This window comes from Xenopus tropicalis, chromosome 6, assembly GCF_000004195.4.
Source record: "Xenopus tropicalis strain Nigerian chromosome 6, UCB_Xtro_10.0, whole genome shotgun sequence".
NCBI classification, from domain to species: Eukaryota; Metazoa; Chordata; class Amphibia; order Anura; family Pipidae; genus Xenopus; species Xenopus tropicalis.
Genome location: NC_030682.2, coordinates 104,278,999 through 104,306,965, shown reverse-complemented (window position 1 = coordinate 104,306,965; position 27,967 = coordinate 104,278,999). Strand labels below are relative to the sequence as shown.

Genomic DNA, 27,967 nt, shown 5'->3' with positions numbered 1-27,967 from the left:
TATACATACATACATATCAACATACTATGCACTTAACACCAGCAATAGTCATGTTGTACATACAGGCCATTAATGCACCTTGATTTGCAAAGCTCCCCCCTTGATGGGACATCCCAGGCAAAGCCTGTCATGGGGAGGAAGGCAAAATATTTGTTTGGGAAGTTTCTATGGAAAGCATATAAATATATATACATATATATGGCAGAGGGTCTCTATTATGGGGTGGTTACATCAATTTACTAAAGTCAACTGGAGAACAAATCAACTGAACTGATCCATTAACTGAATTTGGAAGCGGCAAACCCAGAACCAACAGTATAAGGTGCAAATTTAACATACAGTTATGTGTATGTTAACATATGTGCAGACTATTATAATTTGTTAAGCTGCATTCTTTCTGTGGAGCTTCCCTACACCTTAATGGTGCCAATGTTCCACCCGCCACGTGCCCCCTTTGTATCTGGAGCAAAGAAAAGCTCCATTCTAGAAGCACAGAGCACAGAGCTGCTCCTAAGAATGCAAACTGCTGCTGGCTTCTTAAATATGTTTTTTTCATTATAAAGTATTGAGTTAACAAGTGTTTCTTTTTTGCCCTTACTAGCAAACCTTTCTTCCTGGTTGTAACTAAGCAATGCTTAGCTATGACCAAAGGATAAACATACACGTTAAACATCTGTACAAGAAAACAAAACTGCCAAAATGTACCAGCAAAAAGAGGCAACATGAGTTATTAGCTTATACAATATGTGTGAATTCACTCAAACACTAGCCTTGGCAATAACTTCTCAAAGTAAAAAAGACAACAGCATCCAGGGTAATTTTAACTACAAATCCATCTGTTTTATACACAACACAGGTTTTCAAGAGATAAGTAAATGGTAACAGTGTATAATAAAAGTAACAGCAACCCACAGTTTTTCAATATTAACCTGCTGGGTTACAGACAAATGTTTCACATAGGGCAGATAGTCGATATATATATCTATTTTGTTCATCAGCCTTGGTTCTCTCAGGGGTTTTTTCCCCACACCAAAACTCCCTCAGCCAATACCTCACAGACTTTCTATTTCCTGCTTCCCCTGGCAGAGAGCTCATGTGAGCCATCACTTACAGTACCTGTACAAACAGCCTCTGTGATTAATCTCTTATGCTGGGTCTCACAGAGCATTCTGGCAGATATGTACCTTCCTTTTTTCCCAGACACTGTGCCTGAAATAATTTAATTTATAGTCAGATATGGCAACTGTTGTCCAGAAACTGATCATCTAACATACTCAGAAATACAGTAATCCTCAAGATCCTGTCACTTTCCAGCATTTCTTGTCAGCCCTGAAGGAAGTGTTACACACAAACACTAGGGGGAATTTTAGGAATGGCTGGGCAAGGTGCAAATGTACCTGTCCCTCTGTGAATGTCCACAGAAGCTTTCCTGATAAATACAGTGTTGCCTTAGTTTGGTCTGTAATTATGATGGGAAAACATGTGCCACCCAGTCGTCTAACTGCCACCTAAATTGTGCATTGCTTATACATGCAAGTTAGGAAAGCCAACTCTATCCTCTGTACCGTGCAATGGGTTTTTAACCTAGAGCAAGGTGCCGAGCCCAACACTGCCCTCTAACTAAGAAGGAAGAAAATGAACATTATGGGAGTCCCTGCAGTGGGTGGCACACACATATGTACAAACAAAACATATATTATAGATTCAACATATATATATGCAAACATAATACAAATTTTATACTTTTTTTACAGTATTAAGTGTATTTTTTCCTAAAAAGTGTTTTATTGCTTAGTGAGACTAGTGCTTACACATTCATTGCACAATGAGATTAGTAGAACTGGCATTCTGATCCACCCACCTCCCTCTTTTTTTATTGCTTTGACTGCTGTCACTGGGTGTTGCATTCTGCATTGTTCTTGAACAGTTGCATTTGTCTGTAAAAATTTTGGGTTCACTGTTTTTATTTTGGGGTCTCTACTTGCCACATACTTGGGTAATCCTATACATCAAACTTTTCAGAAGACCCCTGACATTCATATTTAAAAGGTTTTATCTTTATACATAATGATATGTGGGAGATAAGATGCTGTAAAATGGAGGCTTTGAGTTGATTTGTAAAATTTCACAAAAAAACACAAATTTTAGAAGTGATTTTATTAGTTTGGAGTAGAAAGACATACTTACTGATTCTTTCTATAAATATATCATTTTTAGGGGGTTAGCTTCTTCTTGACACATACAATCCATGCAGTATGCTGTAGTATTTGCAGTAGTTTAAGTGACAACCATGCCAATTTATTTTGTATGCACTATTTATTCTGAGATCTTTACATGCCTCATATTTTAACAATCCAATGCATACAAATACCCTCAGCAATTATATTTAGGATGTTTTATCTCTGTAACTACTTACATGTCAACCTACTTCTTGCAGGCAATGTGTGGATTTTGCTGTACCAGAACTGGCAGCCATAACAGTTTGTATGCAGTGTTAGTATTTTGGGGTCTCTGCATGCCACATACTTAGTAATCCTGTGCACACGGGGCATCAAACTGTTTATACAAACCGTGGTATTGATATTTAGGATATTTATCTCTATATTAAAGAATATTAGGGAGATGATGAAAACTGGAAGATTTAAGGTAATTTAAAAAAAAAACCTCTTGCAAATCAATGCATAGAAAGGCACATTAAGCTATTTTTAATTAATCAGAATTAGTACTTTTTAAAAATATCAGGTATTGATTTGATGCTATTGATGATTAGACCAGTAGCAAAAGATACACCTTTTATTACATTTTCTTTGAGAGTCCTATATCTTGTTACAGATGAGAAATTAGACAACAATTCATTCTAAGGGGTAATGAATGCCACGACAATGGTTTTCATTGCAAATGCTGCACTGCCACCTGTATCCATGGCCACAATCACAGTTTTCAGGACATTTATAAACATTGCTACAGTTAAAGAACATATACATACCATTTCTTCATTTACAAACTGGGGGTTGTATTGTGCGTCCTCTTCAGTAACTGTTTTCTGAACTAGTTTTCTACAAACCAACAGGGTAGCCAAGCTTGCAATAAACATTCCGATATCTGGTGCAAACACGCGGATTCCATTACCAGCATCTGCTCCTTTTACACTGTAAATAGAGAGAAGATTATTATTGTATGATAATTAGGAATCACATGAAACTATTTTAAAGGGGTAGTTCACCATTAATTTACCTTTTGGTCTGGGATCACTGTCTGTATCAGGCCTGGACTGGCAATCTGTGGATTCTAGCAAATGCTGCTGCTATAAGATGCCACAGGCAGTCACTATTTATTGGGCTGGTGGGGGCTGTTTGGGCCTCTTTGTATTTGTAATGGCGGGACCTATTTTGAATCCTAGTCCAGACCTAGTTTGCATCATACAAAAAGTTAATTTAAAGGTGAACTAATAATTATTTCAGATACATAATGCTGCTCCAGTATGCTTGCATATATCCTGGCTATGTCTTGATAGAATTCTTACAAATCCTAAACATCTATAGTAATACATTTTCTCTAGGCAACCATTTCTAGAGAGCATTATATTTTTATGTAAATACATGAATTTTTTGGGATTTGTTTTTAGGATTTTTTGAGTGCAATTAATGAGTATGGATTATAAAAATTAACAGGATTTTTTCAGCATTTTCAAACAGGATTATTATTCAATTAATATAGAACATTATTTTTCAATTAATAATTTTTGATTTTTTGTCACTGGGTCTTTAACTTGCGCTCTTCTTTGAGGTTCATTGCTCCTTTTGTAGTTTACCTTGTCATGTTATTGACATTGGGAGCATAGCTGTGACATCAGGAGGTGGACCGGAGACATTCAGGGGTAGGCGTTGTGGATAGGGCTATACTATGGATGAAAACCAGACAAGTGGCAACCCTAAAACCAAATAACTTTGCTCCCCTGCATAGGTTAAAAATTATAAAGGCCCATGGATGCTTAACAAAATAAGCAAAATAAGACAGCTGTCATATATTTATATATGAATAAAACACCTCATACAGGTCATAGCCTTTTGGTAGGCACCGCAAATAAAAATGACACTTTCTCCCATTTCCAACTGCCATTAAAATTGCTTGCCACCTTGGTACACTTATATTAACATAGGTAGATACAGGCAGTACTCCTTCCTTTTTTGTTCTATGGCTTCTTATTATTATCCAGGCCCATATATTTGCAGACACTAAGGGGGAGATTTACTAATCCACAAACGCTCCGAACTTTGTTCTAATGCTCCAGGCATATTTTATGAGACTTTTGTGCTTCGCTATCGTGACTTTCCTTGGGCCAGGTTGGAGCTGCACAGTGCCATTGATTCCTATGGGAGGCTTCCAAAATCATGCACAGAAGGATCAAAGTTGGAAAAATTTTCCAGCTGTTTACGATCGTTCGGTACGAAAATTTTGTGACTTTCGGGTAGCCAATACAATATTATCGTGACTAATACGATTTTTTCGTAAGCATATTCGTGATATTTGCGATCTTAAGAAATTATCGTATCCAATCGTGTTTTCATGAATGTGCCCCTTAATAGCACTGTTCTATGAAAAACTGTAAAAGCCAAACAATGCTGGAACTATAAGATCAGTGTCAGTCTGCTATAATCTACAATATATACTACAGTTGTGAAAAACTGATTAGTGCTTCATTAAAAACACAAATTATGCGATTTTTCTTTATAAGCTTGTTGTTACAAACCCACTCCATTGAAATAACACCCAAAATAACAGGAGCACTTGGGATATAATAAAGATAGCAGTTTTTAAATCTTTTATCATAAAAAGTTATTTGAGTTAATGAAATAATCATCATGAGGCTCTAGTTTTGGCACTTCCCATGGGAATGCAGACCAGGATATGAGTAGGTGCTTGAGTGATACTGCACATCCTCACTCTGTGATGGGAAAGAGAATAAGGAAATTACATATTTTTCCTGTCAAAACACTGACCAAATGCTGTTTTAGGCACCATTACAATAGACTTCGACTAGCATCATTGTTTGGGATGATTTATCATATCAGTTTTAAAAAGTCATGGACTCTTTCAATGTATGATGAGGAGTTTTAAATGTAAGTTTCTTTTATTTTATCAGGCGCTTAAAAAGTAAAAGCTGTGTTTTCTAAAATATAAATGTCTAGGTTGTAACTAATAGAAAAGTAAATGGTCACATATAGAGAGAGAGATAGAGTGGAAAGTAAAAGTTAAGTTATAAAGTCTGTGTGGCTGCGCTATACATTCCCCGTCTCTATCCAACACTTGCAAGTGGTGCAAGAAATCCCCACAGATTTACAGCAAAGCACAACCTAGAGCAAAGATAAACGTTTTCTGCAATAAAAGAGCAAGCTGAACACTTCAACCCCAAAGAAAATATTTTTCCAAGTACTCAATAGGAAAAGTGGGATAAAGGCCACAACAAAGGGGGAGATTAGGTTCCACCAAGCACTTCAATGCAGAGTGGCTAGCATTGTTTCTCTATTGTTGAACTGTCTCTCTATGTAAAGAACTAAAGCTCAACAAAAATGAATACATAAATGCAGGCTGTTAGGTTCTTACACACTTTTGTAATAATCTTATAATCTTTTATCTGACCTTCTACAAGGTCTGATAAAGAGTTTTGGCTCAATGTGCTTGCTTGAGAAGTGCAATGATTCTGGAGAAATAATGGCTATTTGTAAAATAAATACTTTTCTTATGATTATAGGAAAGAAGCATCACAAAAGAAAGATCAATAATTGTTAAGACAAGTTATCACAGGACATGAGCTTGTGATAAAGAAGTACAGTGACAGACAGCTCTATACAATATTTGCCACACACAGAGACTGTTTTGTAGCTTCCTATAAATGGCTACAAACAGGCAAGCATTAAACCCTATTTTAGATAGCAATACTATAATGTATATGTGTATTATAGCTGTGTTATAGTTAATTAAAATTAATTAATGGTTAACTCTTGTCAAATATATAATCTAGCACAGTGATCCCCAACCAGTGGCTTGTGAGCAACATGTTTTGCTCTCAGTGTCTCCAAACCAGGTGGTTATTTTTGAATTCCTGACTTGGTGACAAGGTTTAGTTCAATAAAAACAAGATTTACTACCAAATAAAGCCTCCTGTAAGCAGATAGTGGGCGACCTAATAGCCAATCGTAGCCCTTATTTGGCACCTCCATGAACTTTTATGATGCGTTTGTTGCCCTCCAAGTCTTTTTATATTTGACTGTGGCTCACAAGTAAGAAAGATTGGGGACCCATGATCTATTCTAGCAGGTGACATCAGGAGCAGAGTTGGCCCTAACTATATAACTTACTTAAATACGGTGAAATAGTACAATGTACAGTATTACATTACAGATTTCACAAAGGAAGAAACCTTACATGTTTTCTACAGTATAAGTTTAATTTGAAGAGGGGAAAACTCATAAAAGTCAGAAATAGGTTGTATATTCTAGACAGTTAACAAATGGTCATCACCAACAGTAAAGATGATAAAAAACACTTCTCAAAATGTCTCAATACAGCAGAATTTTTCTGTGTTAGAGTGTTAAGAGTTCAGTTCAGCTCAGTATGCAACTAGGGGTAGTTCACCTTTAAATAAACTTTTAGTGGCTCATGAGCAACATGTTACTCACCAATCTCTTAGATGTTGCTCTCAGAGGGCTCAAAGCAGACGCTTCTTTTTTAATTTCTGGTTAGGAGTCAAGTTATGGTTGCATTACAAAAAAGGTCCACTGCCACAGACTCCTGTAGGCTTCAAGCCCACATAGGAGCAACCAAAAAGTGAATCATAGCCCTTAATTGGCCTCTCAGGAACATTTTTCATGTTTGTTTTGCCCGTGAATTGTTTTTATATTTGAATGTGACTCACTGGTAAAGAATGATGGGGACCCCTGATATAGATAGTGCTATTTTGAGACAATTTGTGTTTTGTCTTCACTTTTTATTTTTTGTGTTTTTTAATTATTTGGCTGTTTGTTCGGCAGCTCTCCAGTTTGGCATTTTTAATGGTTATCTGGTTGCTAGTGTCCAATATAACTTAACAACCAGGCAGTGGTTTGTAAATAGGACAAGGGCTGCCAAGAAAGATAAGTAATGAAAAGTAGCAATGACAATAAAATTGCAGCTGTTCCAGTCTGATTTAGATCCATGGGACAGCAAATATACAGAATATTCACCACTTCTCTCACCTGAATTAGAGGGGATGCCATAATTGCTCTGACGATCGTCTCTATTATGGTAACTTTACAAAAATCAGCATGGGCCAGTTAAAGCTGTATCATTTTATATCTGGTACTGTCAGGTTCTATGTAATGTATATCTAAACTAAACTTCATTTTAGAAGTAATGTTTGTACAGCTATATCTTATGTACCTTTCTGCTATATATAATAAAGCAATATCTTTGAAAGTAACTAAGTTAAGTCAATAAACCTTTCAGATTTCACTATAAGGCATGGAGATGTAGGATTCCATACTGGATACTGGCTGGACAGAACGTCTAAGTAATGTAACCGTAGCTCCCATCAGTACTTTCTTTGTGTTCTGTTTCCAGACACAGAAGCTTTATTTTAGCCTGGTTAGCCGAGAAGAACTTTGCGTACTTCCCAGACTAAACATGAATGCATGTTGTTACTCTCACAAATTGCTATTTGTCTATCAACTTTTTTTTGTCAGACTTTACTATTCAGATATTTTTAGCAAACCTTTTCAAGGGGCTGTTTACTTCAAAAAACTTATGGAAATAGTATTTTTCAATTTTCTATGTTTTACTGTTTTTATAAAATTAAAACATTTGAATTTGTTTTAGTTCCTCCCTTTCTTATAAGCTCTGATACATTAATTAATACATTTCTTATGTATATAGATATATGCCAACTACTAGTTCATTCATTGTCAAAGTTAGGGTTACAACTTAAGTAGACCCGAGGGAGCATGCTCATTAGGGCCTGAAGTAGTGATGTATGGGCCAGCCCAAAACCCACAAGAGTGGGTTTACCTACAGGTCAAGTGGGTTTAAGCCAGTATCCACACAACTTTTGCAGACCATGCCCATCCTGCCAGCAATCTTATCTTATCTTACATAATGCAGAGCTTCTGCCTTCAGACATTGGTAATTATAGATTTGTGCTTGCATGCCCCACCCCTTTTGTGACATAAAAGAGGGGAGAGGCAAGTGCAGTCTATAAATTAAGAGGCTTAGCACGTTAGGGTAGGTGCAGGAAAGAAGAGGTTAGGGTCAAGTATAAGTATCACTCTAATCAACTGACAAGAATGCTTTTAATCATAAAATATGTAAGGGATGTTCTTTTTATAGTTTTAGAGTGCTTGATTATAGAAAGGAGATTGTGGTGTTTCATATATATTTAAGGATTGTACCTCAATGTCTCACACTCTACCTGTGCCTGAAGGAATATTATTAGAGTTATAACTCTAGTTCTGGTTCTGTGCAAGAGTCTATATTTTCTATGTCTTCAATCTTCCATTAGCTATCCCTTCAGTCATGGCTATGCCTTAAATGTCAGGCTTTTTCTTATATGATGTTCCACACTCCCAATCAGTCCTATTAGGACATCCTTATCCCATACAAAGGGCCTCATTTTTTAATGCTGTTGTAAGTGTCAAAGTGCCCTGTTTCATGCTTTCCGCCAAAAGCATTTATAAAAAGAACTGTTATGCCTCACTCTACATGCAGCATGCTATGGGTTCCATGGCCCATACAGAACAGTTAGTGGACAGCATGAGGGCATTCCCAGGAACATCCCCTAGTTTGTGCATCTTTCATACATACAAGGCAAGGTTCACTAAAGGATGCAAGGTGCTGAGGAGCCATGCATATGGCAGGCAAGTCTGGACTGGGATTCAAAATAAGCCCTGGCATTTCAAGCACACAGAGGCCAAAAACTGTCCCCCACCAGCCCAATAAATAGTGACTGTCTATGCCATCTTACAGCAGCCCCTCTGGCATTTGCCAGAATAAACAGACTGGCCTTGTGGCAGTCATTATATACAGTTGTCCCTTGCACTTGAAAGTGCCACACTCTGCATAAGCACAAAATTGCAATCATCTCTGCACTTCCTCTGTATCTGGGATAAAGGTGCAAAATGTGGCAATGGTAAATGAGCCCAACACACTTTAGAGTGACAGATAAGCTTGAGACCTATGCGCAAAACAACATTTATTACTGGTTGAATGTCAGAGTTCACTGTTTGATAAATACACTTCTAAAAATCCCAGAGAAATAAATATAAAGTGGGTGAGTTTATTGTGATAAACTCTAATCTCACGTTTTGATAAATCCATCCCTAAATGTTTTGCTAGAAAACTCTATCATACAGTGGCTTGCAAAAGAATTCGGCCCCCTTGAACTTTTCCACATTTTGTCACATTACAGCCACAAACATGAATCAATTTTATTGGAATTCCACGTGAAAGACCAATACAAAGTGGTGTACACGTGAGAAGTGGAAAGAAAATCATACATGATTCCAAACATTTTTTACAAATAAATAACTGCAAAGTGGGGTGTGCGTAATTATTCAGCCCCCTTTGGTATGAGTGCAGTCAGTTGCCCATAGACATTGCCTGATGAGTGCTAATGACTAAATAGAGTGCACCTGTGTGTAATCTAATGTCAGTACAAATACAGCTGCTCTGTGACGGCCTCAGAGGTTGTCTAAGAGAATATTGGGAGCAACAAAACCATGAAGTCCAAAGAACACACCAGACAGGTCAGGGATACAGTTATTGAGAAATTTAAAGCAGGCTTAGGCTACAAAAAGATTTCCAAAGCCTTGAACATCCCACGGAGCACTGTTCAAGCGATCATTCAGAAATGGAAGGAGTATGGCACAACTGTAAACCTACCAAGACAAGGCCATCCTCCTAAACTCACAGGCCGAACAAGGAGAGCGCTGATCAGAAATGCAGCCAAGAGGCCCATGGTGACTCTGGGGGAGCTGCAGAGATCTAAAGCTCAGGTGGGGGAATCTGTGCACTGCACAAAGTTGGCCTTTATGGAAGAGTGGCAAGAAGAAAGCCATTGTTAACAGAAAACCATAAGAAGTCCTGTTTGCAGTTTGCCACAAGCCATGTGGGGGACACAGCAAACATGTGGAAGAAGGTACTCTGGTCAGATGAGACCAAAATGGAACGTTTTGGCCAAAATGCAAAACGCTATGTGTGGCGGAAAACTAACACTGCACATCACTCTGAACACACCATCCCCACTGTCAAATATGGTGGTGGCAGCATCATGCTCTGGGGGTGCTTCTCTTCAGCAGGGACAGGGAAACTGGTCAGAGTTGATGGGAAGATGGATAGAGCCAAATACAGGGCAATCTTGGAAGAAAACCTCTTGGAGTCTGCAAAAGACTTGAGACTGGGGCGGAGGTTCACCTTCCAGCAGGACAACGACCCTAAACATAAAGCCAGGGCAACAATGGAATGGTTTAAAACAAAACATATCCATGTGTTAGAATGGCCCAGTCAAAGTCCAGATCTAAATCCAATCGAGAATCTGTGGCAAGATCTGAAAACTGCTGTTCACAAACGCTGTCCATCTAATCTGACTGAGCTGGAGCTGTTTTGCAAAGAATGGGCAAGGATTTCAGTCTTTAGATGTGCAAAGCTGGTAGAGACATACCCTAAAAGCCTGGCAGCTGTAATTGCAGCAAAAGGTGGTTCTACAAAGTATTGACTCAGGGGGCTGAATAATTACGCACACCCCACTTTGCAGTTTGTAATGTGACAAAATGTGGAAAAGTTCAAGGGGGCCGAATACTTTTGCAAGCCACTGTATGTGATTTCTGATTTACATAAAAAATCTTCTGAATGGTATAATGCTAAAATAAAGCATTTCCGAGACTGCTGGAACCCTCTTTTTATTACTAAGTATGATTTTTTTTCAACTGCCAGGTTAACATCTAAGGCTGATGTCAGACGAGGCTTAGGGCGATATTTTCAGCAAGCGGAAAAACGCTTGGCGAAAATTCCGCCCTACACCTCCTATATGCGCCTGCACCCGAATGAATGAGATACGCTCGGGTGCAGGCACATGTAGCGGAAATACGAATCTTGCGTTTTTATGCATATTTCCGCTACATGTGCCTGCACCAGAGCGTATTCCATTCATTCAGGTGCAGGCACATGTAGGAGGCGTAGGGCGGTACCCACTTCTTCTGTCTTTTGTTCAAATTATTGTTTGTTTTAGTACAAATAGAGGAAAAATGTCTGCTTAAAACAAGGCTAAATTATTTCTTTACAGGGGAAATAAAGACTGAAACATATTTCCCCTGGTTGCTTAGAGCTGCTGTATGGTTTCTGTGCAAATACATTTTTATTGCACATTGATAGTTTATAATGTGAAACTTATGTGATTTCTAAAATTACAAAATGTTGTTAGTACAGTATATTTTACCGGGGAAGTCAAACATCCTTCATACAGTCTATTTTTAACACTGTTACCCCTAGTTAACATTATGGTGTAAAATGCATACACACACAGTAACATCACAAGCTCCAAGCTCCATGTCTAATAACTGTGCACTGATCTGAAATTCTGCTATAAACTTAATCTATGCACAAATTACGTGGCCACCCAAACTGAATTTTACCCTAACCTTATTATTCAACCCTAATATAGCAATTGAGCTTAAGACACACAATTACATATAATGTGTAGCGCTAGCTCCTTCTGAGAGCTCAGAATCAGGTTCAACAATAAAATGTATTATGGTTTATTTGCTATATAAATAATGTAATTTAGAAATAAAAAATACACCATAAAAATCATGACATAATCCATTTAAATGCAAAAATGCTGCTATCACGCCTTACCTATGACTGCAATGAGGGAATAGAGCAGATTAGCACAAGAGAGACAACAGCAAAAAGAGAAATGATGGATTATGTCAGAAAGTTTGGAAAACACTAGAACAGGGGGGATGGATGAGATGCCATAAAAATGAACAGAAACTGGTAGAGGAAATGTCTCAAAAAATAATAATGCCTTAAACATTATTTCTGACCCCAGAAAAGATCCTTTAACTGAATGTTAACATAATGTTATTTATACTCCAAAGATATTTTTATTTAGAACAACATTAAGAGGACAGTATTACATTTATAAAGACAGGAAAATGAATTCATGTAAAACCTATATATGTACATTTTAAATAAAGATTATATTTGTTGTTACACGTCAAAGCCATATAACCAGAGTGAATTTGTTGTCTAAGATAACACACTTCTGACAAAGAGTTTCCTACAAGCCACCGAAAGCAGGGCTACATGGATTATACCTTACTAAGAGACTTTTTTTTGGTCTGCTAGCTGTGTTTCCTTTGGCAAGTTCTGTGCTGAGTTCATTTGAACTGTTAATGGCAAAAATATTTTCACTGGAACACATTTTATAAATAATTCTTCAAATGATAAAGCCCAGACTTTGGTGTGTTACCATTAATCTCTGTACGTCATTTAAGAAAGGCCAGCATTTATATGTAAGACTAGATCTTCTTCATTAATGTAATCCATCATCATGAATGTCATCAGTATATATATATAAATTCTATATTGTATTCATAGCATCACGTAGGAATCCAATTAAGCAATGATAATTGAGCTCCTATGGGAATGGTCACATGGTCCTTTGATCACATATTTTACTATACTTGTTGTCATTCTATTCGACTTGCTTCAAAGGATTTAAATGCTGTGTGTAGAAAGAGTAGAACTGAATCAGTTTAAAAAGGCCTGACAGAATGTGAAGTTGATGCCATATTGGTACAGATGTGTACTTATGGAAGGCTTTTTAGACATGCCAAAGTGAAATATACATGCCAAAGTGAAAGCTTCACCATATGTATAAAAATATACCTAATACTTGTTGGAGAGACTGTCATAACAAAGTGGATGCATTGCATGTCTGGTGGGCCTGTCCAGTTCTTACCCCTTTATGGACGGAATTGGAGAACTGCCTTAAAAACAAACGGGATATTTAAATTCAGTTTACACTGGAACTTATCATTTTAGGCCCCAGTGTCCCCGTATAGGTTCTGCAATCTATATGGTTCTCCGCGACTTTATAGATCTAATTCAAACATAAATTGCAAGACATTGGAAATCATTCAAGATTTCTTCAATTCCACACATTTTGCAGGGGATAAAGCTTCATTACCAATACAAAAAACTTGCTGCTTTTACTATATCCTCACCAGTTTCATTTTACAAAAATTGCTGGGTTATTTCCAACCAACCATCTTAAGGATGACATATGAATGTCAATTAGCTAAGGTTTCAGTAGAATAGAGCTGCACATGCCCTTTTTCATTTGTTATTTGTTATTGCTGAATTCTTTTTTTGTTGTTGTGGAGCCAAGCAGCTTTTATATAGTATTGAAAATCAATAAAACGTCAAATTAGAATAAATATGCCAAAGCGAGACTAACATATTAACAGTATGCAGAAATTTGCCTGCAAAATTATCATGTGGGCTTTTTTTCAATACTAATGTTATGCCTAAGATTCAACTTATTAAGTACAAACATTGTCAGATATATTGATGATATTTTCATTCTTAAAACTTGGTTGGTGTATGCAAATGCAAAAGAAGGTGAAGACAGACTACAGCAGAAGCAATATATCAGCTGCTTTTAGTTAAAGTAAATATACTGATTATTAATTTATGCTTCTGGATGACAAGGAAATGCTTAAAATGGCTGTTCCCCAGAAAAAGGGTATATTGAAAATATTTAAGCATGCATTCCCCAGCAGCTTAGTATGAAACAATCCAATTTCTACAGTTTTTCACATCCGCTGTATCTACATGGGGTGAACTATGCACATTTGAGGCGGGCCAAGTCGGATAGGCGCCCTAGGCGATTCGACTGGCCACCTCACCCTCACAGCTTCCCCTCCCCAACCCCCCCCTCTGCGCATGCACAATCGCACGTAAGCTCACGTGGGGACGCTCGTAGAGGGGGAGGCGCGGCGCGCAAGGCGCGCAGTCGCTGAGCCGAGCAAGCGATCCCGGACTAGGGGTTGGCACAGAAGTACCTGCCTAGCGCCCCCTCACTGCCTATTTTGCCTACCTATTTTTTAGTAGACTTAAAAAGATCCCTTCTCTGGAAACCCCCAAGCCCCAAGAATTCTGTATTATGGGTCCTTTACTTGTACTAAACTTGGAACACCATGTTTTAACCCATAATGAAAATTTTTCCCTAGAATTCCAGTGTAACTTCAGGTACAATGTAAAACAGTTTTATATTTTAAATGCATACATTGTTTTACTCAAATAACAATGATTGGAGAAATGGACATTGACACAGAAAGCTGTGTTGGCAAGGCAGATTTCTCTAAATCAGAATTTTCACATCTCAAAACTCATATAGGCACTTCAATGAGAAGGAAAGTCATTTTGGCATTTTACTGCCAATAGATTTGCCACATTAGTGCCACCTAGAATGCTATATTTATTCTGCAGAAAGCTTTACTATACCTGAGTAAAGAGCCCTAGAAGGTTTCTCTGTTTCTTAAGATTGCAGCTGCCATTTTAGCTTGGTCTTCATATCTTCCTGCTTGCAGCTCTAGCCCTTATAGCTCAGATTATGCATTCCTAAGGGTGGGGGTGAGTGAGTTTATGAATTCTTATGGGAGGGGGGAGCAGGAGAAGGGAGGAGGGGAGAACTGTGCAGACTCCAGTCCAGAAATACAGGATTTTTCTGAGAGAGGAAGTCAGATAGCCTAAGAACATGTTTACAAAAAAGGAGACAAGTAATCCTGTGTTTCTTTTGATAGAGGACTCTGCGTTTCTGTGAGTGTTTATGGCTGTATTTACCTTTCTGATAAAGCTTACTTGGTTTTTACCTTTACTTTTCCTTTAAATAAGACAAAATCAAAACTCAATCACTTAAATTTTAATTTTAATCAATCAATGTTATATTTCAAATGAATCTTGTAAAAAAGGTTTAATTTTGCAAATACTAATCTGACTTCTACATGAACTCACTAGCTTCATTGCTTATTTTCATTGCTTAAGGGAGAAGGAAAGGTAAAAACTAAGTAAGCTTTATCAGAAAGGTCTATGTAAATACAGCCATAAGCACTCGCAGAAAAGCTGCGCTAAGTTCTCTGTCAAAAGAAATAGGATTTGTTGTCCTTTTTGTTTTCCTGTGCCAGAGACATGCAGCTCTCTCCTCTCTCCCTTCACCTGCTCCCCCCTCTCTCAAGCATGCTAAGAACGCCCTTCCCCCCTTATGAATGTGTGATCTGAGCCAATCAGCAGGAAGCTTCCTCGTAGTCTTACAAACTGCGCTTGTACACCGGTCTTGGTCTTGGTGGGCATTATGGGAACTTTCGTTACAGAGCTCAGCATTTTTTTTTCCTATGAGGCTTCTGATCATCTAAATGGGAGAAATATGGGGAGACTTAAGGGCACTATTGAGACAACTGAAGGTATGCCTGCAGCTTGAGATTAACTCTTTATTAGCCTTTCCTTCTCCTTTAAAATTTGAGTTTTGGAAACTTCAATATGAAAGAATGATTTTGCCACACATATACAATTAAAAATTAGTTTGTTTTTGCTCCTCACCTGCATACTCAGGATCAAAAGCAAACTAACAAACAGTTATATCACAAATAAAGTCCTGTGGTTCTGATCATGAAGAGAACACATGCGTCCATGTTGCAAAATCGCATGCAACTTGCGGTATACCTTTTGCCCCAGTGTTGTTATTTAAGGGCTTAACTTTCATAGGGCAGCGTTAATGACAGTATTAGCATTCTTTTCACTTGCCACAAGTTCCTTGCGGAGAGTCCACTGCCACTCTCTGCTAGGTGTGGATGGATTTTTTTTTAATGTATGGCCAGCTATAAGTATTTTTGTCTCCTCCAAACATATAAAGGAAAAATTATATCCTTTATATCCTTATCAAATACTTACATACAAACACCTGGCAGTGCATTAGCTGGAACTGAATTTGGGACCCTATGAACTGGCCTTTTTTGCAAATACTGAATGTCATACAAGTAGGATATTTTTGTAAGCAAGTGTATAACCCAGACTTTATTCTAGTAGACAACATCTAAAGATCAGCCACGTACTACACTTCCTGCTTTTAGCAAACTTCTTAAGCCATGAACCCTAAAGTAAAAAGCCAAGTACAACAATGCAGAATTACAAGGAGAAGAAGTGTATCAAATTAATTTAAAGCAAATGTTCTCTAGCTAAAAGGAATTAAAGGCTGCCTGTTCTAGAATGTTGTCAAAATAGTTTTCTCGTATGATTTTGAATTTATAATATTTTATGTTAATATATATATATATATATATCCAAATAAAATGAGTATTTTTTCTGATAACATTTTCCTGGTGTGCATCAGCATTTTTACATATTTATATTGTCTCTCTGATTTGCACCCAGTTTTTAACTCCTATAAGTGTGTGCCCCAGCCTTTTGCTATATATATATATATATATATATATATATATATATATATATATATATATATATAAAATTGTGCTAATTTGTAGTACAGTAAGATTCTAAGATTTTGCTACAATTTCTAATATTTAACTTTTTTACTCTACAAGTGATTCTACTAATTCTATATAAATATAAAAAAAGAATTGCTTTGATTCTAAAGGTAGGGCAGCTCTTGTTGCTTCCATTTGACCAAAGACAACATACCGATATATACCAATAACTGCTGCTTTGTGATGCAGTCTCTCGAAGTAAAGTAGTGCCCAGTACTCTGATAGGCAGAATTGGTATGTTATACTTAACTGGGTCATCTGTAGCACAGGGTATGTACTTTTTGCAAGAGATGTCAGTTTGCAAACTCGTATTTTGCAACTAATAAATAAATTATAAAAAATACTGGGAAAAGTATAAGTAGTATCATGAACTTTGAAGATCTCAGTCTTCAAAGATGCCTCTTGGACAGTAATGAGTAAAAATTTTCATCAGGTTTCATCGCAAAAATGCCCAGTGACTCCAATGGCTGCTAAAACGTTGCACGGAAGCAGTGTAAAAATGCCCATTGACTTGAATGTGCAATTTTTTGCCGTTTTGCACTAAGTGGCAGGGGCGTAGAGCTGGGCGGTATGACCAAAAATTTATATCACGGTATTTTTCAAAATTATATCGGTGTCACGGTATTTGACGGTATTTTTTTTTTCCATGCATGATTAGGTGTTAACCCCATTTCCTAATAAATTAGAGAATAATTACTGCAGTATTGAAAATCAGAGTCAGGCAAGCGAAGGATCGGCAACAGAAAGTCGTAAGGTAAATCAGGCAGGCTTAGTTTCCCAGGCAAGGCCGCAGACAACATAGCACAGGAGGAGGCGTTTGATAGCTTTAAATACCCCCCATGCATGCCAGAACCGGCGCCGTCAGCGCGTCGCGGACGTGCACGCTTTGACATGTACGTGCGCTTTGACGCACGCGCACCTGGACGCCCATGCGCAACGTCCCACGGACAACGGGACGCGCGCACACGCAAGGAGGCGCGCGAGACCGACCCGCACGGGTGAGTAGTCTGACACCCCGGTATTGCGGTATCTGAAAAATGAATATAGTTTTAAAAAAGAACACCGGTATTCGGTATTAAACGGTATATCGCCCAGCCCTACAGGGGCGCTGTGGTAAAAAGCTGCTCCTGGTAAATTTAAGAGCCGAATTTCCAAAATTCGGCTCTGCTATTGTAGAGAGTGCAATTGCTCCCTCTACACTAGCAATTTGGCCCCCCACTGGACCCCCTCCAGCTCTGTAAAGGTAAGCGCCGAGGGGTGGCATCGGAGGGGCCGCCTCTGGCAGCTCGGGCCAAAAAACACTCCTGCTAAGTGGAACAGGGCAGATTTACTATTCTTGGAGCTTAGTGTCCCTATAATATTACTGCTTTAATTGGAATGTTATTTGTAAAGTCACCTCTACATAGGATGTTACTTACTAGGGTAAGTTTAACGCATATGAACATCAAATAGTAGACTATAGGACATGGGTGGGCAAACTACGGCCCGTTGGGCTTTTTAATCTGGCCCGCGAGGCTTGCTGTGTCTCGCTTTTCCTAATAGAGAACGCAGTCCCAGATCGCTACTCATGCCTTCAGAAAAGTTAACATCACGCTAGACTTGGCGTCAAGACTGCATGTAAGCGCAGTGATGCAAAACCTAGGGGACTGATGAGCGGAGATGGCGTAACAGGTGCTGGCCCGTCTGTCAAATTTTAAAAGTCAATGTGGCCCCTGAGCCTAAAAGTTTGCCCACCATTGCTATAGGAAAATCACCCATTCAAAATCTCAGTTATATACATTATATGAAAATTTTACAGGAACCTGTATGGAAACACATGGCAGGCATTTACTATGCAGTCACTTCAGAAGAAATAATATAAGGGAAAAAAAAAATATGTTAAGGATAATTGGTCCAGAAACCCATAGCAACCAGATCTATTGCAATTACTGCACAATAATTTGGTAGATGAATATCTAGAAGTCGCCCTTTAAGGTCTCTGTATGTGATCTTACAATAGCTATAATAATAACTGTTTAAAGGTCAATGTTAAAGAACTTTTCGTAGAGAAGCAAAACTTATATACAGGAATGAGCTCTATTCAACAGAGACACAAACACCAGCAATGAATACACAGATATTATATAAAATATTATCTATTTCTGTTGTCATGGTTATATAACCTCTTGTAATTTGCTTTTAATAACACATTCTTCTACTTTTTCTAGTTCCATGTTCTTTTGACCCTTTCTTCTATAACAAAATTGCTGCCTTACCTTTCAAAACCAATTTGTCGTATTGCTTTCTCCCATGTTGAACCTAAACAAACAGGAGAAAAATAAACAATTTAAGTGCATTGATAGTTACTAAATTACTAATTAATGAACTGGAACATTTAAAATATTCTGCAGCATTACACTCAAGGTACTAAGAACACAACACCATAAATGGGACCCATATATATATAATAAAAAAAAAGCAAATCTACAGGTCAAGACTGATCAGAATAAACAACTATAATATACATGGTGAGAGAATATTACCCACAAAGATAATTTTACATTGAATAAAACCAAAATGATTGTTTTGCCTCCAATAATAATTCATTATATCTTAGTTGAGATCTAGTACAATGAATTATTATTACAAAAAGAAAGAAAGATATTTTTAAAAATGTGAATTATTTGATTAAAATGGAGTGTATGGGAGATGGTTTCCTGTAATTCTGACCTTTCTGGTTAACGGACTTCTGAATAACATCTACCATCCTTTCCTGCATATATATATATATTACTCTTTTTGATTGACGCTAGAATGAGTTGGGACCATTAAGATATCCTGACAGTGTCCCTTAGTGGCTGGTATTCACAGGAATTGGCATAATGGATACCAACATCAGAAATGACCACACTGGTTGGCTTGTTTTCCAGTGATCTTAACTAGTATTTATTTATTCAGCAGATGCAACGTAAGTAGACATCTCCCTTTGCACAACACTGACTAGCCTCTAATATAAAATATGAGTAGTTTAACATTTTTGTGGTCATTTTTATAGCCATAATACTTACGGCAAACACAGATAGATGTTTTATGCCTATTTATGATCTACGCTTAGAAAAAACTTAAAAAGGTTTTTTCTGTTTATTGGTCTCCTGGATAACCAGTTTCTGGCATTACATACTTCCAGACTATGAATCTAATATAAAAAAAAAGACTATCTCCTATTAATAACTACAACTGATATTACATTTCAAATCAATTGTAAACTGCAGTTTTAAGCAGTCAGAAAAACAATTGTACTGCTTCTATACAGTTAGCTTTGAAGACGGGCTTCAATTGTAATACAGATACTTTGCTTTAAACACATTAGTACCAATAAGAGGCAAAATTCTGGTGACAGAATGTTTGCATGCATTTAGCAATTTGGAGAGTAGTAGTCAGCACCTAGCCTTGTGATTAGTTAGAAGTAGTGCAGGTTCCCCAATGGCCACTTTCCATCGGCACATCCAGGTACAGAAGAACAGGAACAGCACCTCTTGTCTTTGTAAATTAAAATGCCTTTATTGCAAAGTTTTTTGGGGCAAACAACAACAGCAGCAACGTTTCAGGTCACATAAGACCTTTTATCAAGCTTGATAAAAGGTCTTATGTGACCTGAAACGTTGCTGCTGTTGTTGTTTGCCCCAAAAAACTTTGCAATAAAGGCATTTTAATCTACAAAGACAAGAGGTGCTGTTCCTGTTCTTCTGTACCTGCATGCATTTAGCAAGCCACAAACATTTACTGTTTTTCAAAATCCATAGTTTTGTTTAAATATAAGGCCATACATTGGTTAGAACCATGACATCCCATAGCCAGGAGGCTGAACAAAGTAGTCTCATAAGGATTCCTCTACTAAGATCATTTGATTAACAATTTTCATGGCATGGGTGAGGACACTTTTTTCAAGAAAATCGGTGAACAAAAGAGGCTTTAAATAGACAAACAGTAAGAGAAGGAAGGCTAAGGTATTTTTGCTATTGTTGTTTGTATGGTTACTCAATTCAATATATCAATTAACTGTAAAACTGCAGTAAAGCAATATATAAACCACTGATGAGGGAGCTGGAATACATCCAGATGAGCCATATATGTGCTATCAGTTCTTATAACTTATATTAAAAACATATCTTGAGAATCTAAGAAAGAGATCCATGCTACCAAAGCACAAACATTTGCCACTGACATTTGCATTTCCAGTCAGGAACAGGAAGCAACTGCAGATGAGGAAGGGCTTTTTGACCACCATTGTTCTCCCTGTGGGGGCTGCTACCAGCAAAACAACTTAAGTACCACAGACTAAAGAGCAAAGGTTATTATCACTGGATAGTTCCTATAACTAGAAACTGCCCTTTAGACTACAAATGTGCTATGAAGCTTTTAGTTTGTCTGTGAAGAATTATCACCATAAAATAAAATATTTCATCCCAATAAGATTAAAACGATTCTATATAACTTATGATAAAGAAATATGTTATGGGAGATTTATGAACACAGCCACAGCATCTTTCAAAAACAGATACAAATGTTTCTGCTAATATAGCTGCCCTCAGAAGCCAACCTACTAGCTGTAAGGAAATCTCAGGACACCTATGCCCAAGGCTCAACCTAAAGACTTTTTCTTCAAAGTTAATCTTTTTCAAACAGGCAGGAGAGAGGGAGAAAGAAGGTAAACTTTTGGCCTACATAGTCAAAAGTCAGAGCAGTCCCCTGCAATCACAGACCTTAAGGACAAACAGATCCAGAAGTAGTAAGACACATATTCCTAACCTTCCTATAGTCCTCCAAATTGTCAGCCCACCAAGAGGAAATCAGGCAATTCTTAACCTCACTACACCACTGGTGTTAACCCAAGACCACCAAGTGTTCTTGGACTTAGAAACTGTCAAGACCGTTGACTCCCAGGGGCAGATGGCATCACCATCAAAATATATAAGAGGCACTCAAAAGTGATTTCCCCGATATTGCAAAAGGTATTCCCTGAGGCACTAGTAAGTAATATCCTCCCACCTTCAATGTTTGAGGCAAAGCCGGGTTAGGACCCTTAATTGAGAGAGTCATACTGTCTAATTTCCCTCCTTGGCAGCAGATGTTAAAATACTTGCAAAAATCCTTGCCAAAAGGCTTGCCAAGGTCAAAACAGTTCTTGTAGGGTGTGACCTAATGGGCTTCATCCCAGGAAAAATGACTGCACTCAAACTCAGAAGGCTATTTTTAAATCTTACCTACCTCATACCAACAGTAGCACCAGAGCTGTACCAGCTCTAGATATCACTAAGGCCTTCTATACAGTTGAGGGACCTTTTTATGGGAGGTAATGGCCCCAGTGGCATAGGTCTAATCTTTACAGCCTCTGTTAAACTACTTTACCATAAGCCCACAGCAGCACTCAAAACCTCCAGGGGAACAAGGCAGGGCTCACCTTGCCCCCCTCTGGTTTGCCATTGCTATTGATCTGTCCACTAAAAAACTTGCAAATGCCCCAAGGCATGGGTCTAGCTTTCCCTGATATGGTTGCATGCTTTCTATCTGCACAACTTACCCACTCTAGGCAAATGGTACTGGAACTGGCAGAGCCACACCTGTATTATCTATGGTCTGCTCCAACACGTGCTCATTCCACCCCCTTTAGGGGCTTGCTGGCCAATGGGCTCCAGGTGGACGCACAAGCAACAACCCCCTCTTGACTCAACAGAAAGTCTAGTCCACTGCCCACCAAATAATAAATTTCAGAGCCTTACACCCCCAAACATCAGTACCAAACAATACGGAATTCCCATCTCTGGGAACTATTCCACTATTCCACTCACAATGGACTGAGAGGGACTTGATGTGTAATCAGGAAACTATGGGAGGGCAACTGATCTCACCTCAATCTCATTCGGCACTATATACTTTACATAAGGGCTCCCCAATTCCCAGTGACTGGTGCACAGCAGTGTCAGCGCAGCCCTTAGAAAATGCAATCACATCCACAAAATTGTGCTAGATATCTCAGAGTTATCCACAATCATAGCAGGAGAAAAACACGAAGGGCTGATCACTCCTGAAAAATAGGGGATACTCAAATAACATGAAGTCCCAGGATAAATGGGAGGGGGACTTGACATATCTCATGGACACTCAGTAGATACAAGCACTGCTGGTCCCCTCTCCATTACAAATATAGAATGATACAGCTGTATATTAGGCATACCTCATCAAAGAAAGACTACATAAAATTGGCCTCTACATCTCTTCCCTTTTTAACCGCTGAAACCAAAAGCATGTTACCTTACTACATACCCTATGGTCATGGAAAAGGATAGGTACATACTGGTCTATAATCCTAAACACACTCTCTAAGTAACTGGGTTTTTCCCTACCAAGATAACCTTAACTCTGCCTTCTGGGAATAACTACCCCTGTAGCACTTCCCAGCACAGATATACAATATCTCCACAAAACATTATTTCCAGCCAGGAGAGGGATTACCAGGTATTGGAAATGCCCTGACTGTCCAACTTACAACCACTGGTACAAGTGTAGTATAACAAAAAAAGTAACTATAAAAAAAAAATATCTATATATATGGAATAAATGGAACAGACATCAAAGTGGTAGACCTTCCTAGTGATGTATGGCTTCTGGAATATACACTGTGCTACCGAATGGTATTAGTACCAACCCTGTTCATACTTGCAACTGATCTACTATAAACTGACCTTGTAACTACATCAATGCTGCATATGCATATTTGTATCGCTGTGCTGTACGTTTTGTTACTTCAGTTAAAACACCAATAATCTTACCTGGGTCACAAAAAAAGATATAGAAGTTTGCAAATACAAACAGCAATGTGCAACCAGAGTGGATGCACACTGTTAAAATTACATGGTGTTAAGAAACAACAGAGAGGTAGCCCTGGGAGAAAGGTATTTTACAATGCAGTTTGTAGCATAAAACAAGGACAAAATCTGGTGATTTATGAACTATGCATACTGCGACCTGCTCTAAGAATATTGTTGCACATCTCCATTTTGTCCAGAGACCTGGTGATTCCCAATCTGGGTGCTTCCTCCAGAAATACATTACTGGTTGTGTTAGTGCCGTATTGGATGGAGAGTGGATGGAGAGTGAGGGTTTATTTTGGGAAAGTGTTTTACAGTGCTTGGTTTGACTGTGTATGCTAAACAACATTTGTATTTTAGGAATGCTATGAACGCTTTCAGAGGATTTAAGGGATTACAGCTTTTTGCACAACAGTGAAATGAGAAAACAGCTAGCATGCTATAGCTGAAATTGGACATGATCCAGGCACTGATTATGGGTGCAAGAGACACAGCTCTGTGGGCATTTCTGTCAATAATAAGGGATGTGGCCCTTTCCATGAATTCTATGAGTTAACATCATCAGTAGCAATGAAAACTTGTATAATTCTTAGAATCTGAAAATCTATGTGTGCTCAAATAAAGCAGAATTCTGACCTCATGTTCCATGAAATAGTACTTTCCGAAGCCGTAGTGCTAATTGTTTGATATGATTTATTTTGGATTCAGTTACAAAAAAGAATGCAAATATTTTAATTCCCATGAGTAGCTTTATATTACAAGCATAATTTAATAAATGTTTAGACTTTTCTCAAGCAGTATTAGGTGTTCTATGGGAATAGCTTGATACATACTGTATCTTCTTATGTACATACAATTTAGCAACTCAGTAGCCTGCAGAGATAAGAGTTACAGACTTTGAACAGTGCTTTTTCAGATTCTAGGGGTCATTTACGGTTGCTAACTGAAATAGCCACATTTTTTACGTAATGTTTTTCAGTGTCATTGCAGTCACCATGCATGCAATGCACATTTTCCCCACAATTGCAGAGTTGTGTCTGATGAATCACATGGGCACAATAGTGCTTGCATGTTTATGCTAATAGGGTATAAGTTGCATCTAGTATTTTAAGAATAATGGATGCATCACATCACTTTTTGGCATGCACTTTATAATAACGTTTGAATTCGATTAGCTGGGTGCAAATATAATACACATATTGATGCAACACACCATAAACCTTGGATCAAGCATAAGGAGTTAGGAAGGGTGACTCCCTTTTTCCCACTAAATTTTGTTTTATACCATCATTAAATACCAATCTTACTAAGGATAGAAACTATAACTAGAATTATAATGATCACCCAAAAAATATCAGTATTAATATTTAAAGGAGAATGAAAGTTCAACAAATAATTAGTTTTGAAATACTACAACACTGCCCATGGGCAGCAACCCATAGCGACCAACCAGTAGCTTTTTTTCAGCCAGCTGCAGGTAGAACAATGAATACAACAATTTGATTGGTTGCCACAGGTTACTACCTATGATCTGTGCCTCTGTCCCCCAGTAGCTCTTCATTTTCTTTTCTGCTGATTCACTGCACACAGATTAGAAATATACCTTTTGTCCCTGCAACGGACCTCGACAACGTTCTTGGGGTTCCAGCCTACTCCTTAGAAAGTTATACATTGACAATGTAAGTTTGAAAAATCAATAAAACTTTTAAAACTCAAAAAAAAAAAAAAAGAACTCCAAAGTTATTCTAAACAATTTGCTGAAAGTAAGTATCATTTCTTACAGCATTACCACTCGTATAATGAAGCGCTGTGCCACTGAAATATGTTCGCTACTTCAAATCTACACATTGAGTGTAATTATATTGCTATTTTCATTTGTATATTTCTGATTCTGATTTGATTTGCCTTCTAGCTCTAATGTGTATACTTTGTAACATACAAGTAGCCCTCTAGTTGTAGATGGGTACTATGTAACTATTAATGATGTTGCTTGTGGACTATGTTCCTAGTTTGTTATACTTGTATCATTTTGTTTGCTATTTTACTTCCTTCTTTTTCCCTTTGCTTTTGCTCTGTATATTACTTTAATATGATGTTTCATGCTTTATATATTGTATATTTTCCATTTGTGTGATTTGATTTGCACTTTGAGGTGTATGTTCTGTGCGAACTTGATGACGTCACCCCTCACTTTCCCACCACTCAGTTTAGCTGGCAATGTTTCTTGTATGTGTATCACTTTGAGAAAACTAGATTGCTAATACATTAGTCCATCTTCAAATAAACAATTTTTTGTTTGTATAAATCCTGCGAGTGTGGTTCAACTCCTTTCTTCTTTTATATATATATATATATATATATATATTTATATATATATATATATATATATATAAGGAGGAGAAGCCGCACACACAGGACTTATGCAGAAAAATAAACTGTTTATTATTGCAACAAGGTGAACTAACGTTTCGGCTGATACACCAGCCTTTGTCAACTTTGACAAAGGCTGGTGTATCAGCTGAAACGTTAGTTCACCTTGTTGCAATAATAAACACTTTATTTTTCTGCATAAGTCCTGTGTGTGCGGCTTCGGATTCTCCTCCTTGTACGTTTTTTGAACACTGCACCCAGGCAAGCCTTTTCCTTTGTTTCGTGAGTGCCGGCTGTCTCTGTTTTTATATATATATATAGCGCAAGAAAGTAAGCTGCACACACCAGGACTTGGCAAAAGTGTAATTAATTTATTTAAGGAAAGAGATCCAACGTTTCGAGCACTAACTGTGCTCTTCCTCAGGAAAAAAAACCTGTTTTTTTTCACTGAGGAAGAGCACAGTTAGTGCTCGAAACGTTGGATCTCTTTCCTTAAATAAATTTATTACACTTTTGCCAAGTCCTGGTGTGTGCAGCTTACTTTCTTGCTTTATATTTTTTGCTAGCACCCTGGGCATTTGAATTTCAATAGGGTGTGCTCCGTTCGTTCCTGTTATATATATACATATATATATAGGTTCATGAAAGTATAAGTGTATTTAAATGTGAAGCAAAGATGGACATAATAGTCACTGGCTTTTCTGTTTACTTCATGGTTTACAAGGGAAATATTTTAAAAATTTCAACTACATGTTCATTAATGGAATAAATCAATTTCAAATTAAGGAAAATATATTATTCAGATAGAACCCGTCTGTAACAGACTCACAAGTGGTGCAGACAGTATTTAATGTGAATGTGAAGTTAGTGTGAATGCAGCTTGTTACTAAAATCTTTGAAGTATTCATGCTGGTTACTTATACTGCAACAGAAAAGTATTTTTTAAAAACTGAAAGTGAAAATAAGCACATAAAGCTGCCAACTCTTACTTTCCCAGACTGAGAGGGAAGAACAGAGCCCATTCAGTATGCATGTCCTTGCTACTTTCCCCATAATGTACCCCACTGTTGCCAAATATAAAGATATTTTAGGTAACTGAGGAGTTACATGACTACATTAAGGCAGAATGCCGAATGCCAAGTGCTTTTATATAAAGGTCATGTAACTCGGAGGTGACTTTATATGTTAACATAGTTTCCCTATTAAGCATTAAATCAGTTAGGCTCAGGATACTTTTCAGCTTATGTCTAACAATACATCCAGGAAAACATGGATGCATAATAAATAAATAAATAAAAAGTAAAGTTGGTTGTGTGAAGGAGTTTACAACAAAATATAACATAACATTGCCGCAGGCAAGGGGTTCATCAGAGCATGTGACCAGGAAGGCATAAAAACCATTCATTGTCCTTTATATTACAGTTGGGACTTTTTCACGCAGCAGAATCAATGTGACTAGCAAAGTGTTACTGACTAACTGGCGCTCCAGTGGATGTTATAGGGAAAATAAATTGTTAAAAGGCAGTAGGGTTAATTTGTAAGTAACAGCTCAAGAGAAGTGTAGAATGGGCAACACAAATGTACAAAGGTACTTGCCTCCATACATGCTCTCAGCAACATATGGCAAGTGTCAATGCAACTGTTCCCCCTGCTCTGATCAGCTGTACAGTTGAACCTTAGGGAATCCTAGAGCCAGCAGCCTGGACCTGGCATTATTTCCAGGGTTCCCATAGCAGCTTGGAACCATAATTGCAACAGACTTGTAAAAAGCAAATGTGTTATTGATGCTTCATGCAGTGGCTCATTGAAAGAGTTGTTTTCTCACATGAAGAAATATATTTGCTGTATCTTGTCAAATTTGCAGATGCCCACACTGGGAAAAAAGCTCTATTGTAAATAAAACATGGCTATGTGCATCTGATTTGTGCACTTTGCACTGTGCTGCTAAATGAGCCTTTGTATATTTAAATTCCATCCCCAAGGAATGAGAGTTCAGGGCAGGTTTAAACAATATTCCAGCACTAACAGACTTCATTGTCCTATTCTGCTTCTGGAAAGTATATTTTAGTTTAGGGGTTTCTCAGGGCTTTGTCATAGTCAGCTACCAAATGCCATATACAGTAGTATATTTAGTAGGTATGAATTTCCAGCTGGGCTGTTAGGGATTTTTGT

The 27,967-nt window shown here is 37.8% G+C and overlaps 1 protein-coding gene across 9 annotated transcripts in view; it reads right to left on the bottom strand.

Annotated features, from left to right (window-relative positions):
- Positions 1-27,967, bottom strand: part of piezo2 (piezo-type mechanosensitive ion channel component 2) — a 223,941-nt gene that overhangs the window by 88,616 nt on the left and 107,358 nt on the right. For all 9 annotated transcript variants that reach the window (XM_012965359.3, XM_012965362.3, XM_012965361.3 and 6 more), the window contains exons 4-5: positions 18,833-18,875; positions 2,987-3,149 (exon numbers count right to left, since the gene is read on the bottom strand). In XM_012965359.3, coding sequence (XP_012820813.2) covers positions 2,987-3,149; positions 18,833-18,875 — 206 coding nt within the window. The remainder of the gene's footprint in view (positions 1-2,986; positions 3,150-18,832; positions 18,876-27,967) is intronic.